This window comes from Lathyrus oleraceus, chromosome 1 (assembly GCF_024323335.1).
Source record: "Lathyrus oleraceus cultivar Zhongwan6 chromosome 1, CAAS_Psat_ZW6_1.0, whole genome shotgun sequence".
NCBI classification, from domain to species: Eukaryota; Viridiplantae; Streptophyta; class Magnoliopsida; order Fabales; family Fabaceae; genus Lathyrus; species Lathyrus oleraceus.
Window position 1 is genome coordinate 93,114,359 of NC_066579.1, and position 20,807 is coordinate 93,135,165.

General features: G+C 33.0%; 2 protein-coding genes across 2 annotated transcripts; both read right to left on the reverse strand.

Annotated features, from left to right (window-relative positions):
* Window positions 1-16,519: 16,519 nt before the first annotated feature.
* On the reverse strand, window positions 16,520-17,439 carry LOC127118418 (SPX domain-containing membrane protein At4g22990-like). The gene is made up of 2 exons (XM_051048617.1): window positions 17,253-17,439; window positions 16,520-17,004 (listed from the first exon to the last, which is right to left on the reverse strand). The coding sequence occupies exons 1-2, from the start codon at window positions 17,420-17,422 to the stop codon at window positions 16,818-16,820; spliced, it is 357 nt and encodes a 118-aa protein (XP_050904574.1). The 5' UTR covers window positions 17,423-17,439; the 3' UTR covers window positions 16,520-16,817.
* Window positions 17,440-17,751: 312 nt separating this feature from the next.
* On the reverse strand, window positions 17,752-20,348 carry LOC127093277 (aldehyde dehydrogenase family 3 member H1). Its single transcript, XM_051032193.1, has 9 exons — window positions 20,129-20,348; window positions 19,950-20,018; window positions 19,761-19,857; window positions 19,359-19,565; window positions 19,146-19,261; window positions 18,966-19,070; window positions 18,713-18,885; window positions 18,463-18,636; window positions 17,752-18,112 (listed from the first exon to the last, which is right to left on the reverse strand). The coding sequence occupies exons 1-9, from the start codon at window positions 20,327-20,329 to the stop codon at window positions 17,752-17,754; spliced, it is 1,503 nt and encodes a 500-aa protein (XP_050888150.1). The 5' UTR covers window positions 20,330-20,348.
* Window positions 20,349-20,807: the final 459 nt, after the last annotated feature.

Sequence of the window (20,807 nt, forward strand, 5' to 3'; positions counted from 1 at the left end):
TTGCCACCGTGCGATTGATCAGAAAAACATTTTCATAAACGAAAGACATCTTGTCTTAAGATAATGTAAAGCAATGCTTCGTTCATATTTGTTGAGTTGAGATAAGTGATGTTTTTTCGAATGTTGATTTATAAATCAATTCGATGTGTGGTATGTATACGTTCGCTCCTCATCTGTTTTGGGTAACACAATGTTTTTCGTCGATTAATACAATATAGCTTTCGCTAAAATCGACCAACAAACAAATATTTTCTATCCATAACTACGTAAGCCTTGAATTCTCTATTGCACCCAGAGATACGTAGGAGCAGGATTGCAAAATCTTGTCAGGCCCATTAATAAAAAACTTAGGCTTAGTCCCCTTTGTTGTAAAAAATTCAAAAACATCTTCTCTTTTCTTTTGATCTTATTATTCTTTCCCTTATAATAAATTGAGAAGCCTAACATTTCCAGCTAACACTAACACACACAATTAACCTAATGGTTCCCGTTGAGTACAACGAATGTGAGGGGTGCTAATATCTTCCCCTTGCGTAATCGACTCCCGAACCCTGATTTGATTGCGACGACCAATATCATTGTCCTTCTTTCTTAGGTTTTATCGATATTTCCCCTTTCCTTTTTAGGAATAAATAAAGTTCGGTGACGCCTCTGTTCAGTCCATCATGCGAGCGTGCGATTGCGCTTCGCTAGGTCGTGTTCTCATTTTTCGAGGTGCGACATCATTAACCTTTAATTTTCTGAGTTAACATTAATTAAAATTTGTTTTAAAAAATGGTTAATTCTTGTGGCCCACGATGGCCTAGGAAATTGAAATTATGATGATAGTTTGCACGTATGTTCTTGACGTAAGGCTTTGGTAAAGGTGGTCATGATGACGATGACATATTCAAACATCCATGAACAGTGTCGAGAGTTGCTAAACACACCAGCTTTCTTCCATATTACAAACTTGGCCGAAAGTGGAATTTTTTGGGACATCTATTAGCTTGTGGTTTTTGACTTAACTTGCATTTAAACCCACTAAGACTAGTTTAGAAGAATCTCAGGAACAAATCCATAAGATTAGGATTCAGAATCTTGGAAAAGTTTGCAGTGGTTTTACATTTTGACATGAATGTGAAGTATTAAGGTGGTGAGTTTGTCCCATCCATCATGTATTTTGGAACTTAGCGTATTCCTGAGTCCAAGAATTTAATGACCTAGAGACATTTCAACACTATAATACAATATTCAACTGAGAAGTTCCTCGACAAGAGCAGTTTAGAGGCAGTTTAAAATACCAACACGTGGAAGCAAAACAGAGGACAGAAGGCCATGTAATGGTATACGTGTTAGTGTTGAAGAGTAGACTGTTATCGACATGTATGAAGGTTTAGTATATAAGCATATTTCATTAGTGTAACAAGGGTTTTATCAATAATCTCTATAGAACTCGAGTATCCAAGTCACTTTGAGAGAAAAAAAGTTTGTGAGAGAACATCTATGAATATGCATCCCTCGTTTAATTCTTTAATCCGAACATTTTTACTTACTTACCTTATTATTGTGTTCTTTGTTTTAATTTAGTTCTTAGAACAATTGTGCATTGTTCTTATTGGTTATTTCTACCCTTTTTTTTTCACTCAAACATCAGATACCCAAGCACAAACATACTTTCTGAAATCTTTTTGTAAAAATTATCTAGAGGGTTTTTTTGAGTTTAATCCCTTAAATGAGTAAAAAATGTGATTTGAATTACTAAAAACAAGTAAATAAATGGGCATGTATGTTTTTTGAGAAAGTATGTCTATCACGGTCAAAGATTATAAACACGTGTGGTATACCCTTGATAGTTTCCTCCTTCATCACTTTCATGTAGCTTTTAGTGAATAATTTCTCTGACCGTAACCGAACTCCATTTTTCGCCTCTGGTTGCGAAATGTGATCCCAACCTAAAATAGGTCACTCTCACTAACGCGGTTATTGATAGGTTTCTAATGCCTTTGAAGATGCCGTTCATGGATTCCACGAGAGTTTTTTTCATATGACCCCATCAGCGTCCTTCATCAAATGCCCTTATCTACTTCTCCAATAGAATGTTATCCACCAACTTTAATGCATCCGCATTTGACAATCTAATTTCCTTGTGGTAGTTTCGTAATAAATGTTGATTTAAAGTATACCCTGCATTCACAATTTTTATTTTAACTTTTTTTGTTTAGATAGTTGACTCGTGGTATGACCTGCAACAAATGTCCTAAACACTTCATCACTCAGCATCATAACCTCTTGAATCACCTTACACATGACGATGTATTGCCACTAAACTAATCAATTCATCCTAATTTATTTTTAATATACCCATTTTATAATCTAATTTATTTTTTCTCTACAGTTTATTTGGAGGCTAAATCTAGGCCTAGAACATCATAATGAAATCAGAGAAGAAGATGCATATGTTTGGACTGCATGTACACCGATAATCAGGTTCATGATTATGGAGATGCACTATAGTGACCGTGTGAAACTTCAGTTTGGCATGCGTCAATAAATCGTAGATCCCCCGGCGTGCCTCGAACATTGGCATCAACACAAAATTAATGAACAGTGGGCCTTTGATGATCGGAAAGACTTCGCTAAATCTAAGTGTCGTAAATGGAGGCACCGTAGTAAATGAGTCTTACCTGACGCTATGATTGAAACTGAATCTAAACCAACTAATATTTATATGGCCTGTTACATATAGATTGCAATTGGATTTGTCTCCGAAGATAGGTATTTATACGACCCACACCAAACCACTTACATACAACAACTATTTATTCCTTTCTCCAACAAATCATTCACACCAATGTCGCCCTTTAATCGTCCAGGCTGCACACCAACAAGCTCATCAACCCAACCCAACTAATATGACATGGGTCACGAACTCAGTTACGACAACACGTCATTCCATACACAAGACTACTTAGAAATGCAAGAACTTATTAGAGAATTCGGTGATAGTGATGTTCTTGAGACCTCAAATCCTCAAACACCTGGGGTAAATCAACACAATCGCAATGAGTTAGGATAGTTAAGGGGTGTGGAATCGGCGATCGGTATGACCAACCCGGTCATTCTCGTCAGTGTTAATTTTGTTTCGTATGTAAAATTAATTTAAATTAAATATTAATATTTATTATTTAGTTTTTTATATAATTCATTATTTTTATTTATAACAAAACAATACACCTTAGGCGACAGATGAATTGGCGTTAGCATTTAAGCCATACACGCAGTCGCCAATTGAATTTGTTACACCACATGCAGTCGCCAATTCAATTAAAGATACCTCTGATTTTATAATGGTGGTGTCAACTCATTTGACAATAGATCTTGATTCCAAATATTTTTTTTTGAATATTTAAAAAATATGTGGGAAATATGGTTGTAATGGGACTTTATTTGAAAAAATTGATTACTTATATAAAATTTTCACACTTAGGGAGATTGATAGTAAAGAATCATTTATATATATATATATATATATATATATATATATATATATATTGATCATGTATAAAAAAAATAAAAAAATAAGCATTCATTTAATATATATTTTAACAAAAGGTATTTGTATATATTTTAAATTTTATATTATATGTTAATAAAATAAAGCAATGAAGTACATTTAGGATTAAATTTTATATTATATGTTAATAAAATAAAGCAATGAAGTAAATTTAGGGTTAAATTTTATGAACTTTTTAAATTTAATAGCCTTAAAAGAATAATTTAAAAATTAAGTTAAATTAATTTATATTTTTTGCAAAAATTGATTAAATACGTAAATATGTTAATTTTAACACATTTGGTGTCAACAAATTTTAATTATATTGAGAGTGACAATATCAAATGACAGGGGTGTCCAAAACCGGTCTGACCCAATAGAAAACCACAAACCAAAACAAAGTAAACTGAAACTGCAAAAAATCGCATTTCGTTCGGATGTGTTTGGACCATCTTTTAACAAAACTGTACGGTTCGGTTCGGCTTGCAGTTTGTATTTTGTAAACCGAACCATGCGTTACAACCCAAACTTCACTTATCCCACATCCAACCCAAAATTCAAACCTAAATCTCTCATAGTAGTCTTAAATCTCTCATAGTAGTATCACACCTTCTAGTCATCTTCTTTGTCATGGACATCTCGCCTCTTCTAATCTAATCTCTACTCTCTTATGTTCTTTATTTTTCATATTCTCATTTTTATGCTATTGTTCTATCTTTCATTTACGTTTTTATCTCAGATTTCTTCTCTAACCTCGCATCTCTTATGTTCTTTCGTTCTTTTCATCTTCTCTAATCTCTCATCTCCTCTATTTTTTCTATTTCAATTAAATATTTTTTGATATTATTTTATGCTACTATATTATGTTTTTTATTCCACTTTTGTCTACACTAATCTGTTTTTTGTATATTAAATGGGAAGTTGTTGTCCAAATATGATGAGTTTTGTTTTTATTTACTAATGTATGAATTAATGACTAAACAAAAAGTTATGTCATTCTCTATATGTGTATGTATGACTCAATAAAAGTATTGTAAAAGACCAAACCAACTGAATCAATCCATACCGTATTGGTTTGTTTTGGTTTGGTTTGATTTTATTTTTAAAAGTCAACCGATCCAAACCGAATCACACACTTTTCTCTTACGGTTCAAATGATTTTTAGCGTTAAAACGGTCCAAACCGCACCATGAACACCGTATCAAATGACATCATTGTGTCAAACTAAATATTTCATATTTATTTATAAAATTTATTATTAAATAAAAAAAATAATTTAAATATGTTTTAAGTCCCTCTTAATATAGTTTATTTCACTTTTAGTTCCTAAAAAACATTTCTTTAAAAAATCCTCCTCCTAATATTTACCGTCCACACTTTTGGTCAATGACGTTAACACTACGCCAAATAAGGGAAAAGAGGGCGCTTATTTTGGCCTATAACAGCGCTTTTAAGCACCCTCTAAAGTGGCGCTGGCATAGGTAAAGACAGCGCTTTGTTTTCCTGGAGAAAGCGTTGTCTAAAGTGGCCACATTATAGTGCTCTTTCAGAAAAAAGCGCCCTCTGGAGTGGTCCATAAAGGGACACCTTAGAGGGCGCTTTCTGGAAAAAGCGCCCTCTAAAGTTGTCAATGTAAAGTGTTTAGAGGGCGCTTTCAGGAAAAAGCGCCCTCTAAAGTTGTCAATGTAAAGTGTTTAGAGGGCGCTTTCAGGAAAAAGCGCCCTCTAAAGTTGTCAATGTAAAGTGTTTAGAGGGCGCTTTCTGGACAAAGCGCCCTCTAAAGTGTTAGTTATTTTAAAAAAAATTGTTTGAAAAACAGTGGATATTTAATTGGTAACCTGTTCGCATGCTGCAAAAGTGTAAAATTCATATTGATTTCATCCTTTAATCCAATGTTATACACCATTAATCCATTGATATATACAACATGAATCCATTTATATACAACATTAATCCTCCATATATACAACATTAATATATGATTCTTTGATCAACAATATACAACAACATATTCATGATTTAGTAAAAGTACAACAACAATATACAACATATATACAACAACAGCATACAACAACAACATTCCATACATATATGTCCAACAATATACAACCTAGCTATATGATTCTTTGATCAACAATGAATTGACACAATTCATCCTTCATTTCATCCAAATGAGCTCTTGAGTAAGATTTGTATTCCTCAAAGTACTACAATTAAGAGAATAAAACATATTCATGATTTAGTAACAAGTTAGATGAAATATCCGATAATATTAAAATAAACCCTAAGTTATTATTCCACACCATTTTTGGGATGTCTATACGATTCAACGCAATGATATCTCTCATAAATCTCAATACAAAAAATCCGCAATCGACCGAATTATTTTGCTGAGGACACTACACAGAAAAACAAACAATATATATATAGTTAATTTCTTACAAACACTATTATAAGCAAAAAAAAACAAACACTATTATAAGCAAAAATAAGATACTTAATATATACCTGAACTCTGACCCAGGTAATGTCCTTCCTATTACGATAATTCTTTTTCGATCTAAATTTTATTATTTCCCTAACAAAATAAAAACGTATATTGAGATCAATCTGACAGACATAATTAAATATACAAATACACACGAATATTTAGGGGAATTTCACTTACGCGTCAACCGTCTTCTTCATACTCGGATATTTACTCCAATCACCCGATAACGAATCGAGATAATACACTATTAGTCTCGAAAGATCCATAGCAACCAACACCCAGTGACCACTGTATCCAAAAGCTGTCTAGTAGTTCTAACCAATACTAAACAAAATAACGCCCATCCACCCATGGTGGCAAACATGTTCTGTATATCCAAAAGCTGTCTAGTAGTTCTATCGCACATCCATACAAAATAAGGCTCAACCAAAAAAACAGATGGCAGCATAAGTAGTATATCCAAAAAAGGCATGGTGAATATCTTAACTCCCAAATCTATCCTCGAAGCTTGTACGACAAATCAAGATCAACAGTAAAACATTACTTCTTTGACGTTTTCCAAGATAGATGGCAGAGTCGACACAAAGTTGGTGGCACTCCTATTTCCACTTGCAGAACCAGAATCAGAATTTTCAACTTCACTTATGTAGTATCTAGCGCGGAAAGCTAGCAAGTGTGCATAATAGGCAGGAGGAACTGCATACAAGATAACATTTTTGTTAAACTAAAGTTTTGTATAGCCTAAAACAAAAACAAGCAAAGGGAATCGAGTAACAAACCTATTGAGACAGATCGAGTACACCTCGCATAACTGAATGGAAAAAAATAGTATAAGAAGGCTTCTAAAATTAAATGAAAACAGTACAAGTTTAGAAAACATTAATTAAGATTAAAAAAACAAATCATATCATTACGTGTAGCACAAGTTATTGGTCAAACTCTGTAGCTGGTCTGCAGTGAATTTATTTTCATCATACAGCAAATGATAATGCGTTGGTCGACTAGTCCCCTGCAAAAAGAACACGTCCAAATGCAAATAACACAGAACTGTCAAAAGGCGATTGAGCAACAAATAGTAAACAATGGCATAAAGTTAAATGACATAGCTAATATTACCTGAATTCCTGCATGGCTGTTAAGGTAAAAATCAAATTCCCTAGGGTGACAAATGCTGGTTTCTACCACGGTTCCTTTGACAATTTAGAACAACAAAATCAGCAAAAAGTGATAAATTCAAATGATAATATATACCAGTTGCGTTGAGAAATATATTGAAAAAACCTGGCATAATATTTCCACTTCTATCGGTCTCTTTGGGGTTGACAGGAAAGAGACGGGTGTGATGTCTCTTTTGGACCACTACAAAAGTAACTTTAGGTAGATACCCATCCTCTATTGAGACACAAGCCTGATGAAAAAAAATTAAAAATTAAACGCAGAGAATTTAGTGGTGTATTTTATGAACGACAAAGCAACAAGAAATCAACTTTGAGAAGTCCTAAATTCTGCCTACAATACAGGGCTGCAAAGTTGATGCAACAAAAAACAGAGTGTTTCTGTGTTCACCGTGTACAGCAACAGTATTCTGCTTCAACAAATTTTCCTTCCTCATCCTTGAGAAATTTGTTGGACAAAAAGGATCGAAATCCTCGGAGTCTTTTCCGGCCAATTGAATACAATATTTTTGCCGACTTTCATCGATGTAAAAGGATCTCTAAAAAACATACACATGGAGTGTGTTATTATGAAGTAATATTATAACAATATATGGTCAACAAATAGTCAACAAAAAAAACATATAACAATATATGGTAAGTACCTGTATCTCCGACCATATTTTTTCTTTGCCAACCTTCAAGTCCGGACTTCTCCAATTATCACATGTAATCGGAATATGTTGTCGAACAAGGAAACCAATGTAACTTGCCAACATTGAACCGTTAGGCTCAATTAGTTGGTCTTCAGCACTCCAATGTACTTCAAATTTTACACCCTTGTCTCTTGCACGAATGATTGACTTCATAACAGTCAATCCTCGTTTGATTTCTTTTTCAACATTGTTACGTGATCCATTCGCGTCATGGGTATCGTCTTGGTTAGCCATTTTATCTGTAATATAGAAATGATTCAATAAGACCCAAGTAAGACAATGATTCAATACGTGAACACATTCATATACCTTCCATTTCTCTCATGTTACAACAATCTAAACTCTTTTTTTTTATCATTATTGAATACAAACTCACACACACCTACTGCATGCAAAAGACCAATGCAAACTTATGGTGTTTGGAACATGAACAAACTTGCATCCATAATCATCAAACTTCCAAGCACAAGCTTAAACACACTTCAAATGATATCAGTTTTCAATCAGAAATAAAAAACTCAGTTTGCCCTAAACAACATTAATCAACATAATGCACAAAATGTAAAACTAAGTTTAGAAAATGCCCTAATCAAACACATGAAGAAAGTGAACGGTAACGATGGAGAAGAGAAATACCTTCAAGGTGACGGTAACGATGGAGAAGAAAGTGATCAGTGACGGTGGACGCAGATAACTCAGTGAACGTGAACGCAGCAGCAGAAAAAGGCGACGACGACGATGACGGTGAGGGAGGGAGAACGAACGGAGGACGAGAGTAATCGCAGTAGAGAGTAATCGCAGTAGAGAGAAAACCCAGTTACGTAAACGAAATAGCTTATAGAGAGGGAAAATAAAGAGACATGCAGTATATGTTATAATTTTAATGTTTACTAAAGGGGACCTTAAAGGGCGCTTCTGAAAGCGCTCTCTAAGGCTTTCCAAAAGCGCCTTCTAAACTGGAAATGTACATGGACTTAGAGAGCGCTTTTTTAAAAGCGCCCTCTAAGGGTAACCTTAGAGGGCGCTTTCACTAAAGCGTCCTCTATTGTTTTTTTTTGGCTTCACTTTAGAGGGCGCTTTGTTACAAAAGCGCCCTCTAAAGGGGGCCTAAGAGGGCGCTTCTAAAAGCGCTCTCTAAGGCTTTCCAAAAGCGCCTTATAAACTGGAAATGTACATGGACATAGAGAGCGCTTTTTAAAAAGCGCCCTCTAAGGTTACCCTTAGAGGGCGCTTTCAATAAAGCGTCCTCTATTGGTGTCCCTCCATTTCCTCATTATTTTTTCGCTTCACTTTAGAGTGCGCTTTGTTACAAAAGCGCCCTCTAAAGTGCACTGTCTATTCCAATAGTATGCTCCTCATTTTTTCTCTTCACTTTAGAGTGCGCTTTTGTAATAAAACGCCCTCTAAGGGGCGCTGTCTATTCCAGTTTTTGGCGTAGTGTAAGTCTGGCTAACGAAAGGTGATGTGGCAGTACATGTGGATATGTTTTTACTATATTGGCAATTTTAGTACTTGTCGGGTGGATTTAATTGGATGAAATGTTTATTTTATATTTTTTGGAATGCTCAATAAAGAAACCATCCCCCAACCATGTGCTCTAACTTTTTCACTTACTTCTTCTTCCTTCTTCTCCGAAATTCTTTCCAGTAGAAAATGTAGAAGCCTTGATTTCAAAGTTATCTTCAAAGATAAACTCAACTAATGTACCACACATGTCATCCTCATCTACAACAACTCGGGATGGACATTTGTGTAGTTGTCAAGGTCGAATGATATCCTAACAATGCAAGAAGGGACCCAACAAATGAGGGCTTTTTTGGCAATGTCTATTTTTGAGGGGGGGGGGGGGGGTGATGAAGATATGGGAGAAAAAGTTGGAAATGAACATGGGAGAAATATGAATGAAATGGAAGTTGTATGTTATTTGAAGGAGTTGTATGAAGATTCAAAGAAGAAGAAAAACAAAAGTTTGAAGAACAAACTGAAATCAGAGAAATATTCTAGAAAAATGAAAATGTTATGTATTATAATATATTTTATGTTTAATGTGTACTTTGTTTTTAAAGATAGATGTTGAAGGATTGTGTTAACGAATTAGAGACATTGGTGTATTGTTTTAAATGTTTGAATCTGTGTATTGACAATGTTTGATAATGAAATGTTGGTTTTGGTTAAAGCATTGTTATTATTTGCACAAATTTGGAAAGTTAACACTTAAATGTTGGAATGAAATTGGTTAATATTGTCTTAATAATTGACATAATAACACTTAAATGTTTAACACTGAAATGTTGGGTTAATAATTTGAAACCTATTATGATATTGCAAAACAGATATACAACCACTCAATATCATAAATTTAGTAAGAAGTGAATATAATATTGATGGTTTAATTTCATACATAGAGTAGTAGAATTCTGACAGTATACAAAATACTTATAGTACCAAAACAGATACAACCTAAAATGCTTACATTACACAAAGCTACTTAGAGTACACAAACTGCCTAATGATGATACATGGTACTTATAGTACAAAATGGATCACAGATATATCATGACAAAACTTAGAGTACACAAAATACCAAAGTAGATAATTCATGGCAGAAAACTCTCAAGATAAGTCATAACAGAAATTCATTTTATTCTAAATCATTGAGACATGTCGTTTTGAATTTCATTGCAACTCTTCATTCTCTTAGTACTTCCACCAATTGGTTTTTCTTCTTTAGGAATCACAAGTGGGTCTTCAACATTCTTTCCAGGTCCTACAATGTCTCATGTCTTGATCGTAATAAGTCTATCACTCTTTCTTTTTTGAAGTGGATCATGATTGACCTTTTTCCTCTTTGATATCACGTTTTTGACCATTAATGATAGCATAGTTTTAACATAATGATGATAATTTAAAGAGACTAAGTATAACACAATAGTTACCATAACATAACGTATAGGATCACTAATACTTGGCTTGTAAGTAGTTTCCTTGATAACTTTTGGTTGTTTGAATGTAATAGACGTAGATATTTTGAGTCTTATACCAATGAAAGTTATGACACCACTTGATGTTTGCTTGAACAGAGTAGTTTCTTTGGAAGGAATAGGTTTTTTAGCAGGACTTGTATCAATACAAAGTGATTGAATGTCTAGTATCACATTATCTCCAAAGTCTTCATCATTCAACAATGAAGCTAATGTTTCATGGTCTATCCCACAAAAACTTCTCAAGTGAATATTTTATTCAACCTATACCCAAGTTTCAGGTTCTTATACCTCAGGCTCAGGATCATTTACATGAGGTTCAGGATCATTTACCTCTGATTCATGGTCATTTACATTAGGTTTATGGTCATTAATTACAGGTTCAGTTACATGAATTTCATGTTGGTAAGGGGCTTGAGTTACAGATAGGTCAAAGACCTGAGTTGCAGATAGGTCAGGGGCTTGAGTTACAGGTGGGTCAGGGGCATGTATGTCATGGGCCCGACTTGCAGATGTCTGAGTTGTAGAGCTAAGGCTCTTTTTCTTTGACAATTTAGAAGATGTCCTCTTTGGTTCTCCCATGTATGTCATGGGCCTGACTTGCATATGTCTAAGTTGTAGAAAACACATTCAATCTTTAGTAAAAAACTTTCAGGAATTAAAGACAGTTAAGTAACCCTTTTATTTGGTTCTTTTTGGACAGATGGAGCTTGTCTTGCCTATGTAGGTGGCTCATTAACATTTGTTGCATTTTCCCCTAGAATAATTGCAAGTTGTTTATCCTTCTTGCATGTTCTGCTATTGTGCCCATATTTTAAGTGTTTCTTGCACTTGTGGCTTGTATTAGTTTTTTGTCATTTGGTTTGGTTTTCCTCATTTGGTTCCCTGATATGTAGTTTCTTTGTCCTTCCTCGACCATGTTTTACCATTGGTGGCAATATGATAGGATTAATGGTTTTGAGATATTTGTTTTGCCCATTCATGGGACTGACAACTTCATTATAGAATTTCATGTAAGTAGACCTATCATAACACTTATGTACATACTTGATTGGATCATCAACCTTCCTATGTATTTCAACAACACCATGTCTACATGGGATCCCAACCAAGTCCCAAAATTTACATGAACGAGTGTGTTTTGCCAAGTCTACAACAAAACTATCAGTGAACAAAACATGTGTTACCTGAAATGTTAATCTCTTTTCATATGTTGCATACCAAGTTGCATTATTTTGTATCTCTTTATCTAATCTCCTAAGTGGCTTAGACATTATCTCCCTCTTTTATTTTCATAATTTTTCACTAAGCATGGCAAACCTACCTAAAAGGTAATTCCTCATGCACTCAAACATGGTGATAATAGGATTGTCCCTTTGTAGAAATATAGTGGCATTAAATAATTCACAGTATTGTTCATTAGAACATCACACTTAGAGTAAAATGGAAATTCATGCTTACATCATCTGTGTTATGGAAACAACATTGAACCATTCAAAAGCATCTAAATTCACCTCCTTAATTTGCATCATCTTAGCTTCATGGGCTTCATAGTAGGTTTTATTTATTGCAACCATCATGAGATCTCTAAAAAGTTTACTTCCTCCAAACTTCTTCTTGAATTTAGCATACAAATTCCTAAGATAAAACTTGTGTTCATATTCAGGATATTCCTCTTCAAAAACTTGCACAAGTCCCTACAAAAATAACATATTTTTTCAGCAAACCTAAATGAAAAAGGAAATAATAAACATGGACTATAATGCATGCCTTTTGTTAATCCGAAATGAAGCACCATATATTATCACCAATATCTTCAAGAGGTATCTTAATAACCCAACTCCAAGAGTCATTGGTTTCATTCTCTACAACCCCAAAAGCAATAGGCAAATATTGATCATTAGGACCCCTTCCAACAACAATCAATAATATTCCACCATATTTATTCTTTAAGTGACATCCATCTAAACATATAAATGGTCTACAAGCTAGTGTCAATTCCTTTTTCTTTCATCAAAACACATGTAACATCTCTCAAACCTTGGTTGCAAGCCTTGTCCAGGTCTATTAATGTTTAACATGAATGTGTTTCCTAGTGAAGTCCTCCTAAATTCATCTCCATATGACCGTAATAGACTATATTTCTTACTTGAGTCTCCTTCTACAATTTGTCTATCAAGTTTCCTAGCTTTGAAAGCCTTACAACCAGTCATCTTAGTAGCAAACATCAACCTTACATCTGACATTACTTCACTTAACTTCATCTTATTATTGTTCTTCAACTTGTGTACATCTTACACTACTTCATTTAACTTCATCTCATTTAACTTCATCCAAACTACCACATTTATGTTTCCATAACATTTTCACACCATAAGCATTAAACTGTGAATCCATAGCCTTAATTAGATCATAAGCTTCAAAAAAGGACCAATAATCGGTGTCTTGCCCATTGTATGCATAGAAATCCCCACCTTCATATCTTAACTTTGGGTCTTTTACAAAACAACCCTTAGTGAAAAATACCACCTTAAATAAGCCCATCTCCTATACGATATACAAATGGTAAAGGGTAAATTTGGTAATAATTTCACATAACTACAACAATTCAGTCAAGAAAATATCAAGTGGGCATTAAATATTTAGTCAATATAACATCGTGTAACTACCATAAAGCAATTTCGGTCAAATGAAAACTACAGTCAATATTTTGTTATTATATTCCATTGTTTTAACGTTTTAATACATAAACCCTAAAACCGTGGGACAGAGCAAAAAGAAACAATTCTAAAAAAAGAAAAAGAGAAAGAGATATGTGGGACAAACCTGTTTGAAACACGCCAAACGAAACTTCAAGGACCACGACTTTCAATGACCTACCCACTTCAAGGACCACACCATAAACTTTTGTACACAATAGTTAACTTTGCAATGGCGTTGGCAATGAAATGTTCCCACTTTGATCAATGGTGAGCAGGACATGTCACAACAATGAAACGCGATTTGGCTAAACCCTAGTTTTTAGAGACAAATGGGAAAATAAGTTTAACATTTACATTGTAGTAATGAAGAAATAAACCCCAATAAAAAAATCTAAGTGGGATGCACTTTTACTATTAACTTTCAAATATATTTCACATGTCCTGTCACGTCACCTTTTGTTAAACAGACTTAACGTTAGAGATCAAAAGTGTGGACGGTAAATACTATGAGGACGATTCTTTGAAGAAATTTTTTTAAGGACTAAAAATAAAATAGTCTAATATTAGAGGGATTAAAAACATATTTAACTCTAAAAATATTATAAATAGATCTTATTTATAAAATTAGCATTAATTTAAAATTAATTGATATGTAAAGTAATATGCCAAAAAAATAATAATTATTATTAAAAATCTTACATCAAACAATATATAATCTAAACCTATATTTTCTTCAATCAAACAATATATAATCTAGACCTATATTTTCTTCATTATTGTAACAATGACTCTTGATATTATCTCCATATGACACCATGTGTCTTTGATCATTAATAATTAGAAACCACATCCTATAGGTGGTTGTAGGACTAAATTGAAGATAAACAAAGTAATTTAGGTACTCAACTTGAATTAGGTCCTTATGGTTAGTTATGGGACCTTTAGACACCCATATCATAAAGTGCATTAGAAACTTCTATATTTTTAATATATTCCTAATATAGCATTGAGGCCTAATATGTTAAACTTTGTTACAATAGTGACTCTTGATATTATTTGGGGTCAATCTTTATCCTACAAATTGGTTTTGTATGTTTGACTTAAGTTCAATCACATTATTAATATGGTTTCAAGAGTTTGATTTAAAATCTGATGACTGACATGTTATTAAATTCTTGCTATTGAATCATCTGCCATTTATTTCTATGATCTAGATATTTAATTATTCTCGCTATTGAATCCTCTGCCATTTATTTCTATGATGTAGATATTTAATTATGTGCGTGAGAGATTATGTAAGAATCTAATTTCATCAGACAACGGTATAAATATGTTAATTGAGTAATCATCAGATAAGAATGGTTTTGTATGATTAAATTAGAATCCACCACGTATTTTAACATAGTATCAAGACTAATAAGATTGTTTTGTTAAAAATATATAAGATGCTAGTAGTGGTTAAATTCAAAGATTTGTTTTTCTATGATTCGAATCTTTATGATTCTTTTATATAATTGTTGTCTTCTATTTCTTACTATTTAATGTAAGTTTTCGTTTCTCTGTTTCTATTTTTAGTGGACTTCCCTAGTTATCCTTTTATTCATCTTACTCTACTTGATACACATAAGCGTGTGTGTCTTATCATAAATGGTGAAACTAAGCATTTTGTTTTTCTTCCTCTTTGACACATTTTTATTGGACATATAGTTTTATATAGTGAATTGTCGTTTGCGTGGAGTATCCTCTTTTATATGTATGTATGGTCCTCTAAATAACTTACTTTTAAACCATATTTGTCTTTGCATTAGAAATTTTGAAGGCTTTGGATTCTATAAATCCCAAATCTTGTTTCAATCGTGCTAATCTTTATTGATTAAAAAATATAATGATTTAATATCACTAGTGCAGAAAGAAGATTTTACACCCGTTTTTTATACATATTACACCCGTTATGATAGGGTGTAAATTCAAAGGGTGAGATATGTATGAAGAATTTACACCCGTTTTAAAACGGGTGTAAAAAGAGAATATATTACACCCTATTTTAGATTTAAAAAAAGGGTGTAATTGGTAGATATATACATTAAATTTTAAGACATTTACACCCTATTTAATATAAAACGGGTGTAAATTGTCACCTATTACACCCTGTTTTAGATAAAAAAAGGTGTAATTGGTAGATATATACATTGAATTTTAGGACATTTACACCCTATTTAATATAAAACGGGTGTAAATTGTCACCTACATACATTGAAGTTAAACGAATTTACACCCTATTATAATTCAAACGGGTGTAAAATGACAAATATTTACACCCTATTTTTGATATATCAAATGTAAAATATCTTATAATTACATTTAATTTTAACACATTTACACCCTATTTTGTGTATGAAGGGTGTAAAATATCTCAATTTTTTTAAAAATATTTTATTTGAAATTTCATTAAACCAAATATTTTTATATATTCCTGGATATTCAATAAAAAACAAAAATAACCAAAACAAACATTTCTCTAATCTTTAGAATCTTGCACCAAGTCATACATCAACAAAAATTGTATTCATGTAAGAAAAAAATTCAACCACTTTGTTCATGTAACTTGTACCAATAAATCATTCATGGAACAAAAATATATCTATATATAAGTTTTTTTTAATCGCTTCTGTTTTGTCATTAAATCTTTCTTTTCCTGGTTCTCTTGCTCTTCAACCTTTTGCAAAAAGAATTGAGCCCAAAGTTGTCGGATGTGATCAATTGACTCTTTTTCATATGATGAGGTGTCTGTGAATATCTGCAAGTTCAAACATATAATAAATTAAACAACTACATGTTAAAACAATAATTTACATGTTTTTCATTAAATATATGTAATATAAAATACCTCATTGAATCTTTCAACAATACAAGCATCAATAATGTCAAACATATTTTTCATGACATAATATCCACATGCCCATCCGTTATCTTGTTGATGCCCCTGCATATAAACTCCTAGTTACATTAAAGCCACCAAAAACAACAACATCACAAACTTTTTTCCTTTTTCACAAAATTTGTACCAACACTAACTTTCTTCACTCGACATAGAAACACATACAATTTTAGTTGGTTCAGAGCATGTACAACTATAATTTTATCACCATAAGTGCAATTCAGTAATAAATATACTACATGTTTATAATGATAACTTACAAATATATCACTTGCAATTATAAAATCGGAATTTTCTTTTTCAATTTCGGCAGTTACCAAAAATAGAAAAGAAAATTACTAGTAAAATGTTACCTTCAAGTACTTCAGCAGAAACAAACATGAGAAGACCTGAACAGATGTACTGCAGCTCAGAGTATGGAATGATTACATGAAAGGCCGAGACTATGCCAATTAAAACCATGATTTCTGATGCCAACAGAATTTGCCTACAAATAGATCAATAGAAAGCTGTTATATCTTTAGCTTCTTAAGGATAATATTTCAATTTTCAACAAATTTAAGGTTCTAAATTGATCTTGCAAAAGAAATCTATATTGAAAATCATAATCACTTGGATCTTTATATTGCTTTGTCTATTGAAGTTCAAAATTTACTATCATGCATCTTACTACAAAATCTAGATAAGCTTCTAAGGGTGCAATCAAATGAGACATGAGTTTTTCTTATATGTTACCTGTCGTCAAACCAGTTGCTTACATAGCTTCCAACAATAATGTTTATAGGAAGAACTGTCAAACCAAGGCCAGCAAGAAAAATGGCAACTGTGCCAGTTGACCACTTAAAGTAGTATGTTGTGATGACACTAGATTCTGCTAGTAAAATCTCCATCACATATTTGAGCATGAAATATATCAATAATTGAACCTGAAGATGTTAAGTAAACTTGGTCAGGACCGTTTATCTTGAATTCAATTGGAACTTTGTGAATTGCAAGATCAAACAATTAGAACATAAATAACTTGCAAAACATCTAGTGGATTGATAGTATGACATTTAGAGTTGCTCACAAACCTTTACAGAAGGTGTAAGGAGTCTATATGCCGATCCAATTGAAGTGGCTGGCTGACGAGATTCCTCTGGAGCTTTACAGAATGAAAATAGTGCAAGGATATATTGCAGTCATAGATGATTTTCTATAATGATTAACAATGAGATGGCATGATACAGATTAACTATCTTGATAGATCACAATAGAAAAAGTAAAAGTCATCAGTAGAGGTACCAGCATTAGATTTCTGAGATTTATCTGTTTTACGGTCCTCTTCAAATTCACGAGAAGGTTCCACAAAAGAGATCCACAGCCATATTGAATAAATAAGCCAAGCAATAGTCATAACCCACCCTGGCAAAGTATCTTGATTAAATGTAACATTGTAAATCTTAAAATTCGTCTGCAGTAAGCCAGCTAATGCAGGACCACAGGCCATTCCAAGAGCGCTGGCACTAACAAAACCTGCCGATGCTTGTATGCGGATTTTCAAAGGCACACAATCACTGATGTAGCGCCGGTTTACGGCTCTGGCAGAACCAAATCTGCAGTTATAATACAAGTTTATAAACCAAATGAGGTCTTAATGTAATAATATTTATCTAAAGTGAAATGGTAAGATACAACATGAAAACCTATGCTCATCAAGTAATATTGAAAGCAAGTAAGAGGTAGAAGACTATTTACCCACAGCAAATTTAGAGAGTAACACTACAGCATGGTTTTGAAATAGAAAGTTCATGAAAGAGCAATTTGCCAAACAACTACTTACAAGCTATAAGCAGTACTTCATGATTAAAATTTCAAGTTTCATCAACTCATTACTGGAAATCAAAATGGTTACAAACTTATAACAATAAAACTCTAGCTTCATATCAGGCATTGGAAGTTTTACTGTAAAAAATAACCAAAGAAGACAGATGAAATTTGAACTAAATGACATAAAATGAGTTCTTTTTTGTGTGCTTTTATTCTTACCGTGACTATCGGAAGCAATGGACCAAAGATTTCCTCACTCATTATCAGAGAATCTTGTGGAACGTCTAATAAAATAGTTGGAGCAATCCTCCTGTAATTTGCTTGTGTCAAAATCCATTGAATTTCACTATCTTAAACTCAAAATAAGAAACAAGATGAGAGCTTACAATTTGCTTTCATCCTTTTCACCTCCATAAACAATCTTGCCAGAAACCTTATCGTCGTCCAAGAACTTTAACAAGCGAGCAAAGTGGTTAGAGTTCACAATGCGCGACAAATCGTTGGATTCTATTGGGTTCTTTCCAAAACAGTTTTCCAATTCAGTCTTTAACGCGTCTACCTGGAAATGAGAAGCACCAACCATTAGATACACACAGACAAAGATTTACAACTCTTGATTACACAAAGAAAATTTCATACCAATTTCGGAGCAAATTCTTTTGTTGTTATAAGATAATCAGGAGAAATGCAGGCTTGTCCATTGTTACAGCCCCATTTGCCAGAAATGATCCGTCTTGCAGCAACCTTGTGAATACAAACACGGTTTTAGTCAATAGATAAACTCAAACTAATCAACACAAACTCGGCCTTACTCAATACCTCTAAATTGACATTTGAATCAACAACAGTTGGAGATTTTCCTCCAAGTTCAAGAACAACTGGTGTAAGGTGTTTTGCAGCAGCAGCCATCACTATCCGTCCCACTTTTCCATTACCTGATATATTCAAGAATTACTTATGCTAGTACCATTTTTTGTTCAAAACTCGCAGCCATCCATGAAAAACAGATCAATAATAACAAACAAGACAAACCTGTGTAGAAAATTTTGTCCCACTTTTGTTGCAACAAGGCAGTAGTTTCATCCACCGCTCCTTCCACAAGTCTTATAGACGAGTTATCCAAGTACTCCCCTAACAATTTCGCCAGCAGTGAAGATGAAGCCGGAGCAATTTCTGATGGTTTTAGAACCACAGCATTACCAGCTGCTATAGCTCCGACAACTGGATCAAGGGACAACACTAGAAAGACAAAGAATAATACTAATATTATATTCTTCATAGATCATCATCAAAGAAACAATAAGCTGAAAATATCAACTAAAAAACATTTTAATACTAACATATAGATTATTATCATATAAATTATCTATATGTTGTTTGTATAATTACAGATAAATTCAAATAAGTCAATCCAATCGGCTCAAGTCGACTTACAAAATGGATAGTTCCACGCGGAGATGACTAACACAACACCAAGTGGTTCAGGTATGATTTCAGCCGAAGACGGAAAAGTTGTGATTGAAGTTTTAGCCTGAAATAATTAAAGAAACTTCATATGATATATCAAATAAACTAACAATATATATAAGCAATATAAATGTAGAAATTAAAGTAAAAAATAACCTTTTCTGGTGTCATCCATTGTTTCAATTCCCTGAGCACGAGTTCACATGAGTTTTTAAACATACCAATCTGCAAAACAAAATCGCATCGGTTAATTAAGAGTTGAACAACACTTACTCTGTAATTGAGGAAGATAACTTTCATGATTTGAATTAACTTAAGCATGAAGATAACATTACCTCGTAGACGACCGTTTCGAGTGGCGGTTTAGCAAGGTCAGAACGAAGAGCATCAACAATTTCATCCTCTCGTTCAGCCATCATTTTCAAAAGAGCCTTCACCTGCGATATTCTCCATTCGTAACTTCGCGTCTTACCGGAACTGAAACTCACCCTCAGTTCCTTCACCAGCGACGACGCGGCTTCTCCGTCAAACACCATCTTTTTTCTGTGTGTGTGACTCGTCTCCCATTATTACTATTGTTTTGGAACATGAGAAGTCAGGGTTATATTTTAGGCGGTAATGATAAATTGTACTTAGGGATTCCTAAATTTACACCCTATTTTAATATAACGGGTTTAATATAAATTTAGTCATTTATATTGTTATAATTATACACCCTATTTTTAAATATAGGGTGTCTATTGTTATATTAATATTCCAAAATTTACACTCTATTTTAATATAACGGGTTTAATATAAATTTAGTCATTTATATTGTTATAATTATACACCCTATTTTTATATATAGGGTGTCTATTGTTATATATTAATATTAAAATTTATTATTTTTTTAAGAAAATTTAAGATTAAACAAATAAGAATAATAAAAGTTATTGTTTAAGGCACGAATATTTTATTTTTATTTTTAAATTTACACCCTTTTTTTGAATATCAGGTGTAATATAGAGTTGATAA

Coding starts and splice junctions, on each gene's coding strand:
- LOC127093277 (XM_051032193.1), bottom strand. CDS start 20,329: ATGGTGTTTGACGGAGAAGCCGCGTCGTCGCTGGTGAAGGAACTGAGG. Junction 20,019..20,128: donor TCGAAACGGTCGTCTACGAG/GTAATGTTATCT, acceptor TTTGTTTTGCAG/ATTGGTATGTTTAAAAACTC. Junction 19,262..19,358: donor GGACAAAATTTTCTACACAG/GTTTGTCTTGTT, acceptor TGAATATATCAG/GTAATGGAAAAGTGGGACGG.
- LOC127118418 (XM_051048617.1), bottom strand. CDS start 17,422: ATGCTCAAATATGTGATGGAGATTTTACTAGCAGAATCTAGTGTCATC. Junction 17,005..17,252: donor AGCAACTGGTTTGACGACAG/GTAACATATAAG, acceptor ATCTATTTGTAG/GCAAATTCTGTTGGCATCAG.